Raw genomic sequence first — 19483 nt, forward strand, 5'->3', positions numbered from 1 at the left:
CCCGACGTTGAGGCTAAATTCGTATGTGGTTCTATTATTAATTCGATTATTATTACATTTTTATCACTTGTCAAATATAATTTGTGTAACACGGTATTCATAGTCTTGAAACAACGCTATCAGAGGCCCTCGTTGCATATAAAACACACACACGTTTTATTTTGGTAGGTATAGTTAGTGCCCAGAGGAAGTAATTCATTCGTCAAAATGGCAGCGTTGGATGCTAAATCTAAATGAACAAGAAAATAAACGCTACCTTAATTGACGCTTACATTATTTTTCACTATACTATTTGATAATAGTTAATACATCCAGAGTTGTTCCGCTCCGTACAACTCTAAAATGGCTAGCCCGCTGCTGGTAAGTTTGAAACTTGTGCTACACTTTATGCTGAAAGGAACTAGCTAACGCGTTGTTTTGCTAGCTAGTAGGTAACGTCACTTTCCAATGTGCGACTTTTAAAATGCATTGACCGTCTCACACATCTTGTCATGTTTGTTTATTTTTAAACATTTGCGATCAGCTTTCAATAAGTGATTTTTCACTCTAGGATTTCAGGACCCATGTCGACCAGTCATGCCGATATTCAGAAGAATTTGTCAACATTTATTACGACTGCATGGATAAGAAAAGAAGGGTGAGTGATGGTCTTGTGTTGTTGTCTGAAATGGGAAACACAAATACTCCAGTTATTATAAATCATTTGTCTGAGGTCATTTAAGCCTGACCAATACATCGACATGTGTAGATCATTCGGTGAATTGTAAGATTGTGTCCATTGTAGGCCACCATAGTGAGTGCTATGTGAGTTTAGCTGTTTGGGGTTATGGTCACTTTGTCAGTTACCTGCTGGACGTTCACAATAAAGCAGCTACATTGCTTCTACTGTGTGTTCAATGTACATATACACTACCAGTCAAACGTTTGGACACACCTTCTCATTCGAAGTTTTGTATTTATTTCTACATTGTAGATTTATACTGAAGACATCAAAACTATAAAAGAACACATTTGGAATGATCTAGTTAACAAAAAAGTGTAAAAAAAAATCCAGAATATGATTTCTATGTTGCTGGCTACTGCAGACATACATTCCAGGTGACGACCTCATGAAGCTGACAAGTCAAGAGTGTGCAAAGCTGTCATCAAGGCAAAACGGGGCTACTTTGAAGAATATAAAATAAAAATCATATTCTGGAACACTTTTTTGTTAACTAGATAATTCCATGTGTTCTTTCATAGTTTTGATGTCTTCAGTATTAATATACAAAGTAGAAACACATTAAAATAAACTAAAACCATTGAATGAGAAGGTGTGTCCAAACTTTTGACTAGTACTGTACATGTATTTAAATAAGTAAAACTTCTACAACATGGATATCAGAGATATCGGTATTTGGGAATATATCAGATACTGAAGGCTCATCTCAATTGAATATTTCACCTCCTCCTTTCCCTCACTCGCGTCCCTTCCTTGCGTCTTTGCTCCGCCTCCGTAAGATGCGAGCGAGAGACACGAGGAGGAGACGCGAGGACAGAGGAGTCCTCAGGTATTAATTGGGACGTCCTCGTTCACTCAAACGTCACTTTTAAACGACGTCTGTTAATGATGACATGTGCACAGCTGTATCCCCTCTCATCGGGCTTAACTGAATAACCCCTTAGAACCGGCCCATTTCTGGTTAAATATAAATGAATGAATCTTTCTCTTGTTAGTCAAGGAATTGAATGTATGATGGTCGGTCTTGCTTTTGTGTTCCGTTTTGGTGTAAAATGTAGCCTACATTTAAATAAAAATATAATTATAGTAATGTGAAAGCCTTTACTCTGAAAATGTGTGTCCTGAGGGGGTTGAGCCCTCTAAAGGACTCTTGTAAAAAGAAAACCAACTCTGTTTTATATTCTTTTTCTACCCCCAAATTCACCACAAACCCACATTCAGGACTGTGAATTTTAAATAATTTAACACAAAACTATGAAATAAATGTTATTTATCAAGATCTAGCTATTTATGAAATAGCTTTCTTAATAGCTATGTTTTAGTGACGTTCAAGATCATTAAACATGACTTAAATTGTTAGTATAACTGTAAGAAATGAATTGCACATAATAATTCCCACGGAGCTTTTCCACTCATTCTTCCAGTTCTCCGTTTTCCTGTGTTGAAATCGACCAGCTGTGAATGTGGGGACGGGGCTTTTATACCGGAGGAGTCGAGGAGGGGAACCGAGGAGAGAGGAGTGGAAGCAGCAGGCGTTTAGAGAAATGAGAAATCCTCTCCTGAGCGGTCATTTTAAAGAGACGTCCATTAATGATGACAGGAGGCACAGCAGCCTCTGTCTGATGGACAGATGTGTTCATGACCACTTATATATTTACTTTCAATTCATTCACAGTGCGGAATAATGAGACAATGACAGTCTACAGATGCAGACATATATAGACACATATATATTTATATAAATACAATTTCAGAATCAAACAAGTATGAGAGCACTCATATAATAACATAACACAATCAGAGACTGGATATATTATTACATAGTTTGGTCACCAGAGAGCAGTAAAAACCATAAAATGTCCAATTTAACCCATCAAATTAAATGTTATTTTCTGAGACGAATAGCTGATATATTTTACGATTTATAAAAATGTTTCCCCCCGTATATCAATAAAAGTATCGGCCTGCTCAATCCAGTATTGCTCTGGGTGTAGATCAAGCTATTTGCTGCTTTCCCTTGATGTTTGTGATCTTGTTAATGTTTTTTTTACGGCCGTCTCAGAACTTGACCCGGCTCTACCTGGACAAGGCGACCTTGGTGTGGAATGGGAATGCTGTGTCTGGAAACGATGCTCTGGCGGATTTCTTCGATTCATTGCCTTCAAGCGAGTTCCAAGTTCAAACACTGGATTGTCAGCCAGTTCACGGTTAGCTTCGTGTTAGCTACTATATAAAACAACTTCTATTGATGACCCTCTAATGAAGAGGGGGATTCCAAATTTGAAGCAGATTAAAATGCCATGGTTGGTAGAACTTCGACCATGTGATGTTATTCCATGAAGGTGCTCTAATCCAGGATCAATCTACCCTTTCTTCACAGAACAAGCAACCCAGGGTCAGACTACACTGCTCGTGGTGACTGGTGGGACTGTCAAATTTGAAGGGAACAAACAGCGTTTCTTCAACCAGAACTTTCTTTTGACCGCTCAGGCAACACCCAACAATGACCAGCCTGTTTGGAAGATTGCTAGTGACTGTTTCCGGTTTCAAGACTGGAGCAGCTGAGGCTCTCCATCAAAACAATCAACAGCATTAATGTAGATGCTTTTTGTTTATATCTCTTTTTGTAATAAAATGTCAAACACCACAAAATATGCAAAAAAAACCGTTTATTCTTGAACAAGGCATGTGATCATAATAATGGAGTAATAAATACAAACAGGATCACCAAACTGTGTAGAGACGGTCAGTGTCTGTGTCCATAACATATTTTAATGATGCAAATACAATTACACAACACTTTGAAAAAGACATAGAAAACACTCATATTTAAATGAACAGACTCCACTTCGGATAACCTTCTGATACCAAATTGTACATTAACTGAGGTAAAAGACACACAGTATTATAGACACTTCCTGACTAGCTAATGAGCATGTTAGCAGTTGGTTTGGGGACAAGCATGCCTGCTCTTAAATAAATAAGGTGCCCACAAGAATTTCAACAAAAGGGCTTTGGATACAAGTAACCCATTATTTGACAATTCATATATTAAAGCATTTGCTTAGCTTCCTGAGTCATTTGTGTTCACACATGTAGGTCTGACTTATTCAATAAGTTGACACAAACAAAATAAATAAAATATTTGACAGGAACAAAAGAGTTGCTAAGCAGACATGATCACATGTGTGTTATGTCTGATCCATGTCGGAGTATCTGGGGGGAATATATCCCCCAAGTAAACAAAGCACAAACCTATTTGTTTGAATCATTTAGCTGACACTTCTGCGTGCCTACACGAGTACTGCAGAGTGAAGGCACAGTAACATCAGTACTCCAACTTTACAAAACAGGAAAAAAAGCCTCCGTGATGAAAACAGTTGTTCATATTTTCAACGAAAGTAACACAAAAGCATCAGCAACATATAGAGGACAGTGGTATGTTTTTTTAAAATAAATCAGCTACAACCAGTGCCAGCGGATTTAAGTGAGTGGCAGTTAAGTGCTGTAACGGTTTCAGACCCTTTTCATGGCATACGAGTTGCAAGTTGAGTGCATTTCTTTTGACAATCAAAACTCATGTACACGAGAATAGAAAGCAGCACACATGGATCGACTACTATCTACAGCTTTTCTTTTCAAGACATATTCAAGGTCGACGCCAGTGGTACACAAACAGCATTAAAAATCATATCGGGTACCGGGAAGATTATTTACATTGTTATAGTTACACTGGAGACTCTTAGGTGGAATTGAGCAGTTATTTGCCTCCGTACATTCTCTCTATGTGGTGGAGATAGTGGTTCTTCAGCTCTTTCCTCTTCAGCTTGAAAGCATCTGTGACCAGGCCCGTCTCGGGGGTCCATGGCTCTGGACTTAGGTGAACCTTCACTGGAATCTCAAATCGCTGAAGTTTTACTGAATGGATGAAAGACGAAGAGAACAGTTCATCTCACATACATTCTTCACAGTATAGTGAAATCTATAATGCTCTTTTTTACTCAAATATCAGTACATACTGTTTACCTTTTTTATTTTGAACTTCTTACTCTTGATACTGTTCCAATTTCTAAATAAATATGTTTTTTTGCTTATTTTTGTGAGAAAAATGTATAAATGAGGTAATTATTTTTATATTAATGGAAATGAGCATTGAAACAATAACACATTTCTTATAATATATAGTTTTGGCTCAATAAAAACATTTTAATAGGGATAAGGACAGAATGAGAATTGTGCATTTAGTAAAGATAATCTCTACAGCTTTTTCACACTGTTATAAAAACACATCAGTTCTTACTGTTAGCAGCAACCTCCTTGATCTCCCTCAGAACCTCTCTCTCCATGTCGGGGTGAGTGCAGATCTCCTCCCATTCTCCCACAATGCCTTTCTTCCTGGCCAGTTCTGTCATCCTCTTCTGGTCGGGAACCACGAAGCTGATCACGTAGTTTTGCTCACTGAGATAACAATAGAAAATGAAAGTTGATAAGCTGAAACCATTAAAATAGTTGAAGTAGTCTTCTAAGTGGCAGACAAGTTACAAAGCTAAGTGTTTACTAGTTAGGGAATCAGAATCCCTTTATTCGTAGGGGATAAAGATAAAGAAAGCTTTGAAGTGAAAGTACTGATTGGTGGTTGAAAGGCTGATTACTGGAAGTATTGTAAATGTCAGATGAAGCGTACAGTTGAAGTGGAAGTCCTGAACAAACGTTATGTTAAAGGTGAGGAACTGAAAGATTTCAGTAGCCCTGCAGGCTCAGATGTGAACACTGAAATCAGCTGGGGCAAAGTGTGTGTAAACAGTGGAAGTTGTTTGACTTAAAGGTGGGGTAGGTAAGTTTCAGAAACCGGCTCGAGTGCACTAAAATTTGAATTTGGCGGCAATCCAATCCGTTTAGGTTGTACTTTTTACAGTACTACGGCTTCCACAGATGACATTTTTTATGGATTTTTGTCAAAGCACTTCAGATATTCATTGCTATCGGGATGTTAAGAGCATTCCATGGAATATAACAACAAGTGTATCTCGAGCCGGTTTCTCAAACTTACCTACCCCACCTTTAATGCTGATGTTTTAGTTTATTCATTGTTTTTCAGAGATGACGACATGAAAAGGTGTGACGTGTTATATGTAGTGTAAGCATATGTGTTCCAATGATGGCTAAAAAATGCTTCCGTTAGTGGAAATGCAATATTATCTGCATTACTGTTTTTCATCAAACTACTTGTTTTTGTCTTTTGTAAGGAACTTAAAATGATGCAACAAGTTGAAATATGAATGTTGTGTATTTAAAACCCCCCACTCACTCCGTTATTTTTTTTTGAAAGTAATCGTAAAAAGGTAGAATGAAAAAGGAAAGGAGTGGAGTCCTTACACAATATTAAAAAGATCATGTTTTAATGGGGAGATGATGAAGTAATGATGCTGCATTAACCACATTTGATGTCCAGAGTAATGACACAAAGCACACTAAGTCTAAGGACTGTAAGATGTGAATATAACACATTTCACAGTCTGAGTTTAGGTATGCACTGTAGGTCATTGGTTACAGTTAGTAAAGACCAGCTTTCTTTACAGCGCATATTCATCACATTATAAACGAACTCCCTCTAGTATGATAGTTATACACAGTTATATATTTGCAAACTAATGCATGCTGATAACTACTGCTGTGGATTTGCATACAATATTTGAGTGAGATAAAAAGTGAACAAACACTATTGTTTCAACTGTAGCTGTGCAAAGGGCATGTTAGAAAAAGCACACATGAAACAGGAAAACACATCATTAGGAATTTGTGGCCAGGGGTGTATAGTTACCAAGTACATTTAATCAAGTACTGTGCTTGAGTATACTTTTGAGGTACTTGTACTTTACGTGAGTATTTCAATTTTATGCTACTTTGTACTTCTACTCAACACAATTCAGAGGTCAATATTGTACTTTAACTCCACTAAATGTATTTAATACCTTTAGTTACTTTGCAGATATATATATTAATGATAAACAATAGGATCAACCCTTAAAAGTTACTTTAGATACACCTGGAGTAATATCACAATTAGTTGAAATTAGTGTCACCTTTACCAGCTTTGATAAACACATCAATTATAACCAAAACATATAATACTTTATTATTCTGAATCGGCATAATGAGTACTTTTACTTTTGGTACTTTAAGTATATTTTGATGCCAATACTTTTGTACTTTTACTTGAGTAACATTTTGAATGCAGGACTTTTACTTCTAACAGAGTATTCCTACACTCTGGTACTTCTACTTTGACTCAAGTACAAGACCTGAGTACTTCTTCCACCTCTGTTGGTAGCTTCATAAATGTCAGCTATACATGTTGTTGAGACTCCAAAAACAACCATAAACCTCAGGTTCTTTTTAATGTCCTCAACTCTATTATTAATCCCTGTGATGTTTCTTCTATTGTGCTATCACCTACTCTGTGATAAGTGTCTTACATTTTAAAGTATCTGCACTTAGGCTAGCCCACACTAATGCTACCCCAGATCCTTCTCCTTTTCTGTGCCCTGCTGTCCTCGACCATTTTGAGCTCTTCTCTCTCGGATGTAGTCAAGCACCTGTAGCCGACAAACTGCACCTCAGACAGCATTTCCTCTCGCCTTCTCAGAGATGTTTTCAAATCAGTTGGAGCAAGTATTTTATTACTAATAAAAACCTCTCTTAGCTCAGGATGTGTCCCAGCTGCCTTCAAACATGCCGTGTCCCAGCCACTACTTAAAAAGAAAAATCTCGACCCCTCCATTCTCGCAAATGTTAGGCCCATCTCCCAGCTACCTTTTTTATCTAAAGTCCTGGAGCGAGTAGTCTATGTCCAGCTGCAGTCGTTCTTAACCACGCATGGCATCCATGAAAAGTTTCAGTCTGGCTTCAAACCCATGCACAGTACTGAAACAGCCCTTTTAAGAGATTTTAATGATCTGCTCCTAGCCGCAGACTCAGGTAGCCCAGCTGTCCTGGTGCTGTTAGACCTGACAGCTGCCTTTGACACTGTGGACCATAGCATCCTGTTGTCGCGGCTCGAACAGTCCACAGGCATCACAGGCTCTGCCCTTGCATGGTTCAGGTCCTACCTGAAAGATCGTAGCTTCTCAGTGCAGCTAGGTGCCTTCTCCTCTGCTAAAGCCCATCTTACCTGTGGGGTTCCCCAAGGCTCTATCCTGGGCCCCATCCTCTTTCAATTCTCACTAAACACAATATTCCCTTCCACTGCTACGCCGACGATGTACAGATCTATTTGCCTCTCAAAGCAAATGTCAAACATTCACTACAGCAGTTGATGGACTGATTGATAGAGATAAAATCCTGGCTGAGCAAAAACTTCCTTAACCTCAACGAGAGCAAGACCGAGGTCATCTTTTTTGGACACCAACCTCCAGCCTCTCCGGTTGATATTCTGGGCTCTCTCAATGAGAACATCCTCCCCTCTGTCATGAACCTTGGAGTGACCTTCACTAGCACTTTTAAATTCGACAAGCAGGTCAGCACCGTAGTCAAATCCTTTTTTTTTTAAATTTATTTTTATAAATAAGACTATTTATCTCTATCGTATTTATCTTTTAAAGACCTAGAAAGGGTTATTAATGCCTTTGTTACCTCAAGACTGGACTATTGCAACGCTTTGTATGTGGGTATGGACCAGGCCTCAATTAAACGCCTGCAGCTAGTCTGACTGGCCACAAAAAGCGTGACCACATCACTCCAATTCTGGCTTCACTACACTGGCTTCCAATTCGGTTCTGCTTATTGATTCCCCGTTTCGATTCCAAAATTGTAAAAGAAAGAGGTCAAACGTTTAGATAACAAAAATATCTTTATTCTTTTAAGCTTTAACTGACATTTTTACAAATAAAAAATATATACATGCAATACAAATGTATTGCACAATAGCTGTGCTTTATTTTAACTGAGCTATGCCTGTGGTTGAGGTCGATTGCAAGGTTGATTGGTTGCAAGCTATTAACAGGCATTACACTGTGCCTTGTCTTTTTCTTTTTTAGTGTAGTGGAGCCTCACTTTAGAGCGTTTACCGCAATCCATCTTTGGTGTTATGAAGTGACTGAGCTCGTGAACTGTCTACGGGAGGGCGGGGGGAGCCTCGCTGCGGTGCAACTGTGGACCTCTGTCGCCTGTCAGCGCAACTTACATGATGCCGTTTAAAAACATTAAGGGCGGTGCCGGCCATCAGCGTACCGAGCCGGCCCGCTGACGACCGGCCGTTCTGTGATTCTCCAGAACACACAGATGGCCAGTCTGCCCTTATCCTGTATTCCACCGGGTCACCGTGGCACAGATACAGGGTCTACCGCGTTTAAGAACCGTTAAGCAGAACCAAAATTGTGTATTTTGTATGGGCACTCGGCATTTTCTTATCGGTTCGATCTGGAACCGAGTTTCGGTTCCCAACCCTACAAAAGACTCACTTCTTCTCCCTGGCCTTCTAGTCAGAGAGCATGACACCTGACTATTCCCTGTATTTTAGTTTTTTAGATTTCTGTTGTAAATTATTGTCTTTTATTGTGATTGTAGTAATGTGTTTTTATTACACGTAGAGCACTTTGGCTCGACCAAAAATCGCTTTTAAATGTGCTATATAAATAAAACTTGATTTCGATTTGAGACACTGTCTTGTTGTCGCTTGCAGTTTAGAGCAGAACACGTTACAATGTGAAAGAGTGGTTCCAGCTCACTGACATTTATCACATAGAGGTGAGACATCTGAGAAGAAACTATGAAGTTTGTCTTTGAAAATATGCCATCTGTGAACAGTTGTTTAACCTCCTACCCAACAGGAGACACTGATCTAGTTCAACCAGAAGAACGGTAAGATCAGGTCGGGTCATTGATTTGAAACTAGGAGTGGTGCAGGAAGCAGGAAGTTAGCATTGCACTTGTTCCCTTGCCAAAAAGAAAATGGGGTTTTCCCATTCGATTTTTTTGTTTAGTTGAAAATAAGCTCTGTGGCAAACAAAAGTTTATGATGATTACAAATTACATTTTCCATTTAAACACCACTTGTATAAATGTTGAAGCGGAAATAGCTACGCGTAGAAATCGTAAGAACTAAGAAGTTAAAGGTGGGGTAGGTAATTTTGGAGAAACCAGCTCGAGTGCGCTACAATTTGAAAATACACAGCCGGAACAAATCTGCCACTTCCTTACAGAGCCCCTCCTCCAACACACACGAACGCGCACATGACCAATGAGGGCACGAGATAAGTTTGTGCACAGATGGAAGGCTGACAGGCAGGTAGGCCATCCAGTTACTTTAGCCGGGCCGGCTCAGATGATTGGTCGTGCTTTTTACAGCACTACGGCTTCCACAGATGACATTTTTTATGGATTTGTTGTCAAAGCACTTCAGATATTCATTGCTATCGGGATGTTAAGAGCATTCCATGGAATATAACAAAAAGTGTATCTCGAGCCGGTTTCTCAAACTTACCTACCACACCTTTAACGTTAAACAAACAACATCACAGTCACATGACTTCACGTCACCACCACTAAGCTAAAGGTGGCTAATGTTCAGCATCATGACGTTTAGTATTCTCATTTAGACACTTGTTAGCATCCACAGTTTTATGACACATGGAAGCTTCAATCATTCACATTAGGGGGATTTACTGACGGAAAAAATATAAAATATGTTAAGCTTGTTATAAAACAAACCTTTTTTCAGGCTCCCAACTAAGGGATTGCTCGAGTAAAAACACATTTTCTGGTCTTAGGACATTCCTGCATCACTCTATTGTATTGTAAAACAAAACTAAAAAAATCGAAAAGTTACTTCTAAATAACATTTCATATTGATAAAAGAATAATTGAAATCCTATTTCCTGTAACTCACCTGTTGGCGTAAGCACAGATGTTTTCTATGATGGAGCAGTTCTTCAGAGCGGACTCGACCTTCCCCAGAGACACGTACTCGCCCGCCTGCAGTTTGACCAAGTCCTTCTTGCGATCTAAATGAGAATTAAAACGAAACTGGTTACAATAGTGCTCTGTTAATAAAGCACAAACAGTCTGCCTGTCAGGAGTTATACAGTCACATTGGGTCTAGATCTAAGCCAGGAAATTAAGTATGTGGTGAGCCCATTACCAACGCTATCAGATGACAGCCTTTGGACAGAATTATACACACCCACTATCTGTAGACAGCCGTCTGGGTAAACCTCTCCAACATCGCCGGTGCAGAACCATCTCTGACCCTTTTCATCCGCGAAAAAGTCCTGATCGTTGTTTTCGTTCCTGTAGTAACCCATGGTTACATTGGGGCCGCCGATAAGGATCTCTCCTCTAGGGTTCGGCTTGTCGTCCTTGGTGTAGCCACCTGAGACAAAGTGTTTAAATGTAATTACCTTGGTGTTAAAAATACATTATGTTCAGTGGTGTAATTACAGCTTGTGCCAACAGGTTAAAGAGTGGGACAGAAAGATAAGATTAGGGTGTACTAACGGAATAACAAGTGTTAGGAATTGGTGTTTAATATGTTTGTTTTCAACACGTACCCTCAGCCCAGTCCCTGAGTCTGACCTCACAGCAAATAACAGGAGCTCCAACGCGACCGGTGCTGATGTCCGCAACTGTAGGACAAAGACAACATTTTAATATCTTATCCATTCATTCTCATCTTTACAATACAATACGAAGGGGCTTTATTGGCATGAGCACATGTTAAACATAGTATTGCTAAAGCACTCATCGTTACACTCTCTTCCTGCGCTAAAGGGTCTTACCCTCTGTGATGGTGCCTGCTCCACAGGTCTCGGTGAGGCCGTAGCCCTGACCCACCGGACAACAGAAACAAATGTTCATGAACCTCTGCGTGGCCGAGGAGAGGGGGGCGCCTCCGGACAGCATCATCCTCACCCGGCCTCCCAGAAGTTTCTTCACTTTGCGGAACAGCAGGCTGCGGAGACAAGAGGACTGTGTGTTACAAGTTGAACACCACATTTGTATAAAGGGCAATAAAAGGGGTCATGGCGGTTTCTTACGCATTGCAGAGTGGTGCGTCATAGCCCCTCTTGATCTGCTCCAGTTTATATCTGTAGCCCAGAGTAAACAGCGTCTTCTGGATCAGACTCATTTCCTGCACTTTGCTCATCACATTCTTGTTGATGCGATCCATGATTTCCTTTTAAGGAGAAATAGATAAAAAGGTAAATGTATACATTTGATGATGAATAGGTTAAACAGGTATGTATACAAAATAAAGCAGGTTTCTTACCGGCACAGCTGCCATCAGCGTGGGTTTGAGCACCGAGCTGTCTCCTTTACTTCCTCTCTTTATCTTAGTGGACTAGAGGGAACAAAAGGCACCGATTACCTCAGACAGCAACAATGATTAAACTAATGGCAACAATGTATTAGGGACCGAATCATACTTTATTCTGACTGGTTAATTACGCTCATTACTTCATAGCAGACTGCTGCTATGCATAACAGACCGTTGCCATGGACACAGTTCTGAGCCCCTAAACCTGAGCATGGACTTTCTTTTTTAGCAGGAGCAATACAATCTCTTTTAATCAATATAAACCCTTCATCACTCAAATCAACTCTAAATATATAAACTCACTTTTAAATACATAAAAACTCTTTCAAATATTTGGTTTATTTAGTTTGTAATTGTGTGATAAAAAAGGATAATTTACAGCAAGTGTGCCATTATTGCAACATAGTGAAATGATATTAGATTGACTGTAACTTAAGAGCCCTGCTCACTCTGCTCACTCTGCTGGACTACATGTTCTCAATAATGACCAGCTTGTTGTAACCTTACATAAAGCGTGAGAAATAGAACATGACATGGTGTCGGTGCTGTATAGTACCTGGTTGGACAGTGTCTGTGGGGAGGAGTAGCCGATCCGACAGCCGTATGTGACACAGGAGATTTCAGCGGTCATTTCTAGAACATGAGCCAGGGGCAGGTAGGCGATGTAAGTGTCTTTAGGCCTGCAGAGACACAGGGAGAGGAAGTGAAGGTTAGTGTCAAGCTACAACAGGTTTTCTCTTTCTCTTTCCAATGATCACACCAAGCGTCTTTGAGTGCTGTTCCGCGTTTCATACCATTCAACTCTAGATAGCTGGAGGGCGACTATTCTATTCCTGGAAGTCTGTCCCAGCACAAGTTTATGCGGAAAAAACAATTATCTTGTCATTTAGATGTTGTTAAAGTTGGAAAATACAAAAGAGGACTGAAGAAATCTGCTATTGAGTAAGAGCTGTGAAAATTGGGTGAATTAAACCATGAATGATAAAAGAGACTGTAAGCAGTGTACGTGCAGCTTTTTAAGAGTACAATTAAATCAAATTGGAAGTCACCTAAAACAAAAGCTACAACATTCCTGAAGCCTTTTCCATCAGGGCACTCCCTTCTTAGTCAATAAGTAAACTAATACGCCATTTATGTCTGAGTTAAGATTTCTAAAGTCGATTAGTCATATTATTTGAGTTGTTTCCTTCTGAATGACATGTTCACATGTATATATGCACTTTATTTGACCAGCTGTTCATGTTAACTTTACTTGTATGTTTTGGCCTTCATTAATTAGTGGTAGTTAGCTCAAGTCAACAAACACATGTGTAGAGGGGATTGTTTCATTTAAAAAACTAAAGTATTTGTTGGTTCACATGAGCCATCGTGCAGGACCACCAGGTCAAAAATAAAACTCGGAGCTCTGTGAAGTGTCATCACTTAGGTATGTTTATAGCACACACCTCTGTTTATACTCCACATATTTATATATTATTACAAGCTACAGTATCTAATTAAAAATTCTGTTTGATCTCATTCTATTTCAGATGTATTTTGTACTTATTCCTAAAATGTGCTTATTGTGATTACTTTGACTGATATTGATGTGATTTCCGTTATCATAGGGATTGTTTATGAGTCATTATTCTCATTATCATTGAAAGGTTTATTTAAAAATAATGAGGTGATTGTTTTTAAGAGCATCTCTACAAAACAACTATATTTTATTAAGATAAGACTTTATTTATCCCGAAGGAAATTGTTGTGCCAGAGTTACAAAGATATAATAAACACAGCAGCATAATAATACAACAACAACAACAACTGTACACTAGCAGTGCAGTCAAAAGAGCTAATTAAATAAACTACAAGAAACATAGACAGTCAAATTATCAATATAAAAAAACTGGACAGTGAGTATTGAATAGTGCGAGAAAAAAAAAGGTAGTGGCAGATACGTAATTGCACGTTATTATTGCACATTATTTTTAATATTGCTCATGTTATATAGCAGAGATTTTTGTTGTTGTAATAATGGTATCTATATTGCACATAGTGGTGGTGTGGAAGTTCTCAGTTCTCTCTTTACTGAAGGGTGTTATAGAGTTGGATGGCAACTGGGAGGAAATACCTCTAATCTCTGCAGCACCACAATACTTTATCAGGACAATATATATATATATATATATATATATATATATATATATATATATATATATATATATATATATATATTGTGAATTGTTCAGTCCTAACACTAGATAAGACCAAAACTCACCCGAGTCCAGGGATGCGCTCACACTGGCCCGTCATGCCTGCGATGAGGTTGCTGTGGACGATCATCACTCCTTTGGGTCTGCCTGTGGAGCCGCTGGTGTACATCACCACGGCCAGGTCAGAGGGCTGGGGCTTCACTATCTCACTCCCAACTGCGAGACAGACAGACAGTTATTGTCTCTTACAGTAAGAGGCTTTTCACCCCTGACTTGCAGGGAGAACCAAGGTGAGTCAGACGGATACGTACTGTTCTCCGGCAGCGCGCCCAGCTCTCGTACGGCCTGCATGCTGTGGATGGACAGGCCGTCTGAGAAGCCTTGTGTGCTCACTTTCTTCTGGTCCACGTAGATCACGTGCTTCAGTTTTGGGATCAGAGGAAGCACATTCTGGACAGAAAGAGAGGACACAGCAGCTATTAGGACAGGATGTCAAATCACATGATTTCCTTTAACAAATAGGAATGTTTCCTAGCTCCTTATTTGCTGACTGTTCTTTATAATGGCCAGAAACCACATCTCCAAAATATATAAAAGATAAATCGACTGGAACTAACAAAAATGTTAATAGAGACAGGAATCCAAAAGATATCCGTCACTGGATATTATTTAAATCATTTCCCTTAAGTCTGGATTCTGTTTGTATCTATTTGTTAAGTTCATATTTACACGCATTCCTTTGCTTCCAGGTTTTGTTTTCATTACCTTTCTCACTCATCAATTTTGAACAAATCCAAATTGTGTTTACTTAATAAAAAATGGCTTCCATAGTGAATTAACATATATAATAAAGCTACACCAGCTTCAACGTGCATCTGGTTGGTTTACAAATTATTTTAATGATTTATTTCCCCCCTAATTTATGAAGCTGTTTTACCACGTCTTCTCTCTGTAAAGCACTTTATACTTTGCTATACAATTCTTCTATACAATGTAAAAAGTGATTATATTATAATTAGGATCATTAATTCTCTCAACAGATGTTGGTACATCCGTTCATGCGGATGCTGATATTACAACATATATTTTAGGTTCCACATTCCATTCCATTTGAGCTATTAAGAGTGTCATATGATTATGATTAGTAATAAAGATAGATCAGCTGTTTCCTGACTATTCACTGCCGTTAGGGATGAACTCACTTTCAGTTTGGTCTGGAGCAGTTCTGAACTGGTAACTAGATGTGTAACTTCGGTCTCGTTCAGACCGAAAGCAATTGCCTCCTCTCCCAGTGTGGAATAGAAGGTCACCACTGTTGTGAAAACAAAACACACAGTGAGTGGAAACATTTAATCAGCAGTTATAACATCCTGCACTGTACCGTATGAGGTGTTGTATACTTACAGGGGAAGTTGCGCCTGAAGCACGCCTGGGCGGTGATCATCCACTCGGCTCTTGTTTCACAAAATATTGCGATACTGCTTTTGGGCTGCTGCCCCAGGGCTGCCAGCCCGCTCCCAAACTCACTGACTATTGAGTCCACCTCATTGTAGGAGAGCCATTTGTAATCCCCCAGGATCAACTAAGAAAGGGAAGAGTCAGATGTAACTTTAGACATCTTTGTCCTCGCAAGCATCCTTCATCAATAATTAAAAACGTAATATAATGATGGGAATCCTCACCTTTTTAAAAACTTTTCCGCTGGGTTGAATCTCATTCTCTTCACTCAGAAGGTCTCTGGTGCCGAGGCAGTGCTCTGTTCCAAAGCGCTGCACAGCGTGATACATCAGCTTATCCAGCGTGTCCTTGCCGGGGAAGTCCTCCCTGGCCAAGGACTCAAATTGATCCACGGAGCGGTACGGTCCCTCGGCACAGCCTGAAGTGGAGCGGGCTTTCACCCTCTTCGACAGAGCTTTTTTTTCTCCGGCACTGGTGATGTAGTACCAGGGAAGAAAGGACACGACGGAGTACAGCCATATCAGAAAGTGGACTGGAAAAAGGAGGACAGTTTGAAGGGTGGAGTCTGCCTGGAGACCCATACTGGTCTCTGGGAGAGTGCGTGTGGAAGGGGTCTATGGAGCAGCCGTGGTCAGGCTGGTTGTGAAAAGTGTGCTGGTCCCAGAAATTATTTGAATGTGTTGGACTGGAAGCCTCAGAAAGAGAAATGCCTGAAACACTTTTGTCCCACAATTGTAGTATGAAAATGTTTGGTCCACTCTCCCTACGATGTTGCACCTAAAGATGGAATACAGCAGAAAATAAAAACTTTTAAAAGAAAATGTTTTTTAAGCACATATGAGATAATAACATTTAACAGGGTTCATACATCTTTTGCCAAACTCTGATTTAGATTCAGATGAAAACAATTATCCAGCATTTAACAGAAGGTTGACGATTACATTTCCAAACACTCTGTTAAAAATCCAAACACTTTCCAACTATGAGGACACTCAATTTCAAGTGTTCAAACCCACTTTCAGCTATGTGACGACAGCTGTCTGCAAGAGGAAGTTGGTAACCAAAGAAAGTCTGGTGGTGGCATACTTCTCAGAAACAAATACAGACGCTTTGCAAAACCATTATTTGCAAATCAAAGATTTAATCTAATTACTTAAGGTTATCTACCATCTGAAAGCCATTCAAACCAATCCCTTGATAAGCTACTCTTAACACACAATATGAGTGTGTTATGTTGACTAAGAATACACTCTGTCTTCATCCTAGACTCACCTTGTTCGGTCTGTACCGTCAGACTCCAAGGCACAATTATATGTGATTCATCCTTAGAGGGTGTGTTTCATTACAAGATCCCTCCCTTAGTAGTGTTCTCACGGTCTTCATTATACCAATACAGGGTAAGTTATCAGATATGTCATGAATGGGGGAAGGTGTGTAAGGAGACTGACCAATGTCCGATGACCACACCACTGTGAGTTTTGCCTGAAAGCATTGAGCCGCGGACAACCAATGACAATACTCTTGAAGCTCACCCCACGCAGTGGCCAGTGTAAGGTCACTTTAGGTCAAGCTGAGCTCGCTAATAACCTTTCAGTGGAGGGTACTGAGCGTAAACTGACAAAACTACTGTATGTGTGTGTGTGTGTGTGTGTGTGTGTGTGTCTCTTTACTAGTTTCAGAGGGATGGGGATGAAACTAAGTATGGCACTTTAAACTGGTTTCCAACATCAGAGCAACTAAATAAAAAAGGAATACAACCAAAGAGTGTAATGAAGTGTAGTTTATATCTATCATGTTTGACCTACTTTAATATTACAAAATCGATATTGAAAGCTATGAATTTCACAACATTTTACAGGAAAATGACTCAGCTACATTACCCAAACCTTCCTCGATGCTGTAACCTTTCCCAGCATTTCCTTGAAGACTTCGTTTACACATGGCGTGATTTACATTTGAGTGAATCATAGCTCTAATCTACGTCACACAAATCTGGATGCACTCCAGAAGATAAATAAAGAGTGGGGTGATGTGTTCGCATGCCACAGCGTGTGCGTGTTCCTTCACAGCCAAGCAGATTTTAATCCACAGCAGTATAAAACAAGTTTACAACGATGAAACATTCCTCAGTAATAACAGCATGAAGCAGACACTCCCAGGGTATAAAGAACATGTGCGACATTGTGTCCAGCTACCAGTCGTTCCTGTTTTTGTTTTGCATCGGGCTGGAACATTAAAATGGTCTTATTTGCAAATACAGCGTTATGCCTGGAGCGATGCAAATATTGTGGCACGCGGGTCCCTTATTAAAGAGGCATGGTGTGTTAAACCTATGTTACACGGTATCAAAAAAGAGGTGGAATATTTTTTAATCAAACCAACATTATGAATGTGTTATTTCCATGGCAACGTAGCCATTTAGAACACATATTATTAATATGAATTATATACATTGCGATGTCTTACTATGAAATGCCCAAATCCACTGTGGGAAGTTTTTACAGAACGTCATGTTCAAAAACCTCTTGAATGAACAAAAAGCGATATGTAAAATAAACCTATAAGAAAGGAACCTATCAGAAATGTCTTTCCTCAAAATAACCCAATTAAATTGATCTATTGATACGTCATTTAGCGGGATATTTGACAATGGGTGAGGAGCGACGCAGATGATGACAAAAGCCTCCACACGCTACACAGCATCATTGAGTAACCGTTGGCACGTTGATTAACGTTAGCTACAGAGGATAGCTTAAACCAATTCAAAGAAGCCCACACAAATTAGCACAAACATAATTCTACAAACAGATATTAGGCAGTAATGAGATTACAGCAGTCAGCCAGAGAGTGATACCCTGCTTATCTGGCAGGCTGGAGGCTTTCTTACCTTCAGAGGAGAAGAAAACCGGGTCAGTCGTGTCTCTACCAGAAATGACCGAGAGTTACCTTTTCTGAAGGGCTAGAAACCCGGAACTACTACGTCATCTGATTCCATATTTCTGGACCAATCAGCAGCCGATGCAGATTTGCCCGGATAGGAAAAAAGTGCTGCTCTGTTCCTCGGATGTTGTGCTCGTCACGTAGTTGTGTCAATAATGTTATTTAAAGGGTATTCACTTTATACACCCATGAATTACATGCCCCCTCTTTTGTTTTAGATTAAAATATAGCAAAACACTGTGAAGAGAGGTATATATATATTTCAGTAGGTCATATACAAAAATATATCATTTGAACACCTTAATAACTTAAGACGTAAAAAACGTCCAACATAACAGAAAAAACACCTTTATCAATACAAAAAATAAAATGAAACTACATGTTATTTATTTTATTGGCTATATAAACATTTAGGTAGTATATTAACCTTTATATATACAGTCTATGATATTAACCCAGAAACTTAACCCAGCAAAAGGTGTCTTCTGCGTCAATACAAGTCTCAGTGCATTGGAGAATCCAAATAGTTATTCTCTGAAATAAACGCATTTTCGTTCACATCAGAGATCTTCAAATTACACGGTGTAAGTTACATACAGTGGCGTTTTCTCCCGGAGGCCAAGGGAAGCCAGGCTTCCCCTGTTTTTTCGGATTGTAGTTATAATTTAAATAAATAAATACAAACACTTTGTTTTGTTTCGATAATTCTCCTTTGCTGTGTGTTGCTGCCGGCCCGGCTCTCCCCCATTCTCATTGAGTATTTTACAAAGAGTGAAACAAACAGCGCCCCTCTAGATGTTATGGTGAAACAGTAGATTGCACTCACTGTTGCGAGAGGAGGCCAGCCGAATCTAG

General features: G+C 39.5%; 2 protein-coding genes across 3 annotated transcripts; one reads left to right on the plus strand and one right to left on the minus strand.

The window, feature by feature from the left end:
- The first annotated feature begins 196 nt into the window (after positions 1-196).
- On the plus strand, positions 197-3386 carry nxt2 (nuclear transport factor 2-like export factor 2). The gene is made up of 4 exons (XM_034223211.1): positions 197-360; positions 551-637; positions 2784-2928; positions 3102-3386. The coding sequence occupies exons 1-4, from the start codon at positions 343-345 to the stop codon at positions 3284-3286; spliced, it is 435 nt and encodes a 144-aa protein (XP_034079102.1). The 5' UTR covers positions 197-342; the 3' UTR covers positions 3287-3386.
- acsl4a (acyl-CoA synthetase long chain family member 4a) lies at positions 3376-18676 on the minus strand. Of its 2 annotated transcripts, none has more exons than XM_034223207.1 (15): positions 18576-18676; positions 15913-16465; positions 15635-15812; positions 15433-15542; positions 14542-14680; positions 14296-14446; positions 12592-12715; positions 11988-12059; positions 11755-11894; positions 11497-11669; positions 11269-11343; positions 10902-11090; positions 10608-10722; positions 5022-5179; positions 3376-4639 (listed from the first exon to the last, which is right to left on the minus strand). In XM_034223207.1, the coding sequence occupies exons 2-15, from the start codon at positions 16267-16269 to the stop codon at positions 4482-4484; spliced, it is 2139 nt and encodes a 712-aa protein (XP_034079098.1). In that variant the 5' UTR covers positions 16270-16465; positions 18576-18676; the 3' UTR covers positions 3376-4481. The 2 variants fall into 2 exon arrangements, with proteins under 2 accessions (XP_034079098.1, XP_034079099.1); XM_034223208.1 differs by lacking the exon at positions 18576-18676 and adding an exon at positions 16705-16723.
- Between the last annotated feature and the right edge of the window lie 807 nt (positions 18677-19483).

The sequence above is a fragment of the Gymnodraco acuticeps genome, unplaced genomic scaffold, assembly GCF_902827175.1.
Source record: "Gymnodraco acuticeps unplaced genomic scaffold, fGymAcu1.1, whole genome shotgun sequence".
Lineage (NCBI taxonomy): Eukaryota > Metazoa > Chordata > Actinopteri > Perciformes > Bathydraconidae > Gymnodraco > Gymnodraco acuticeps.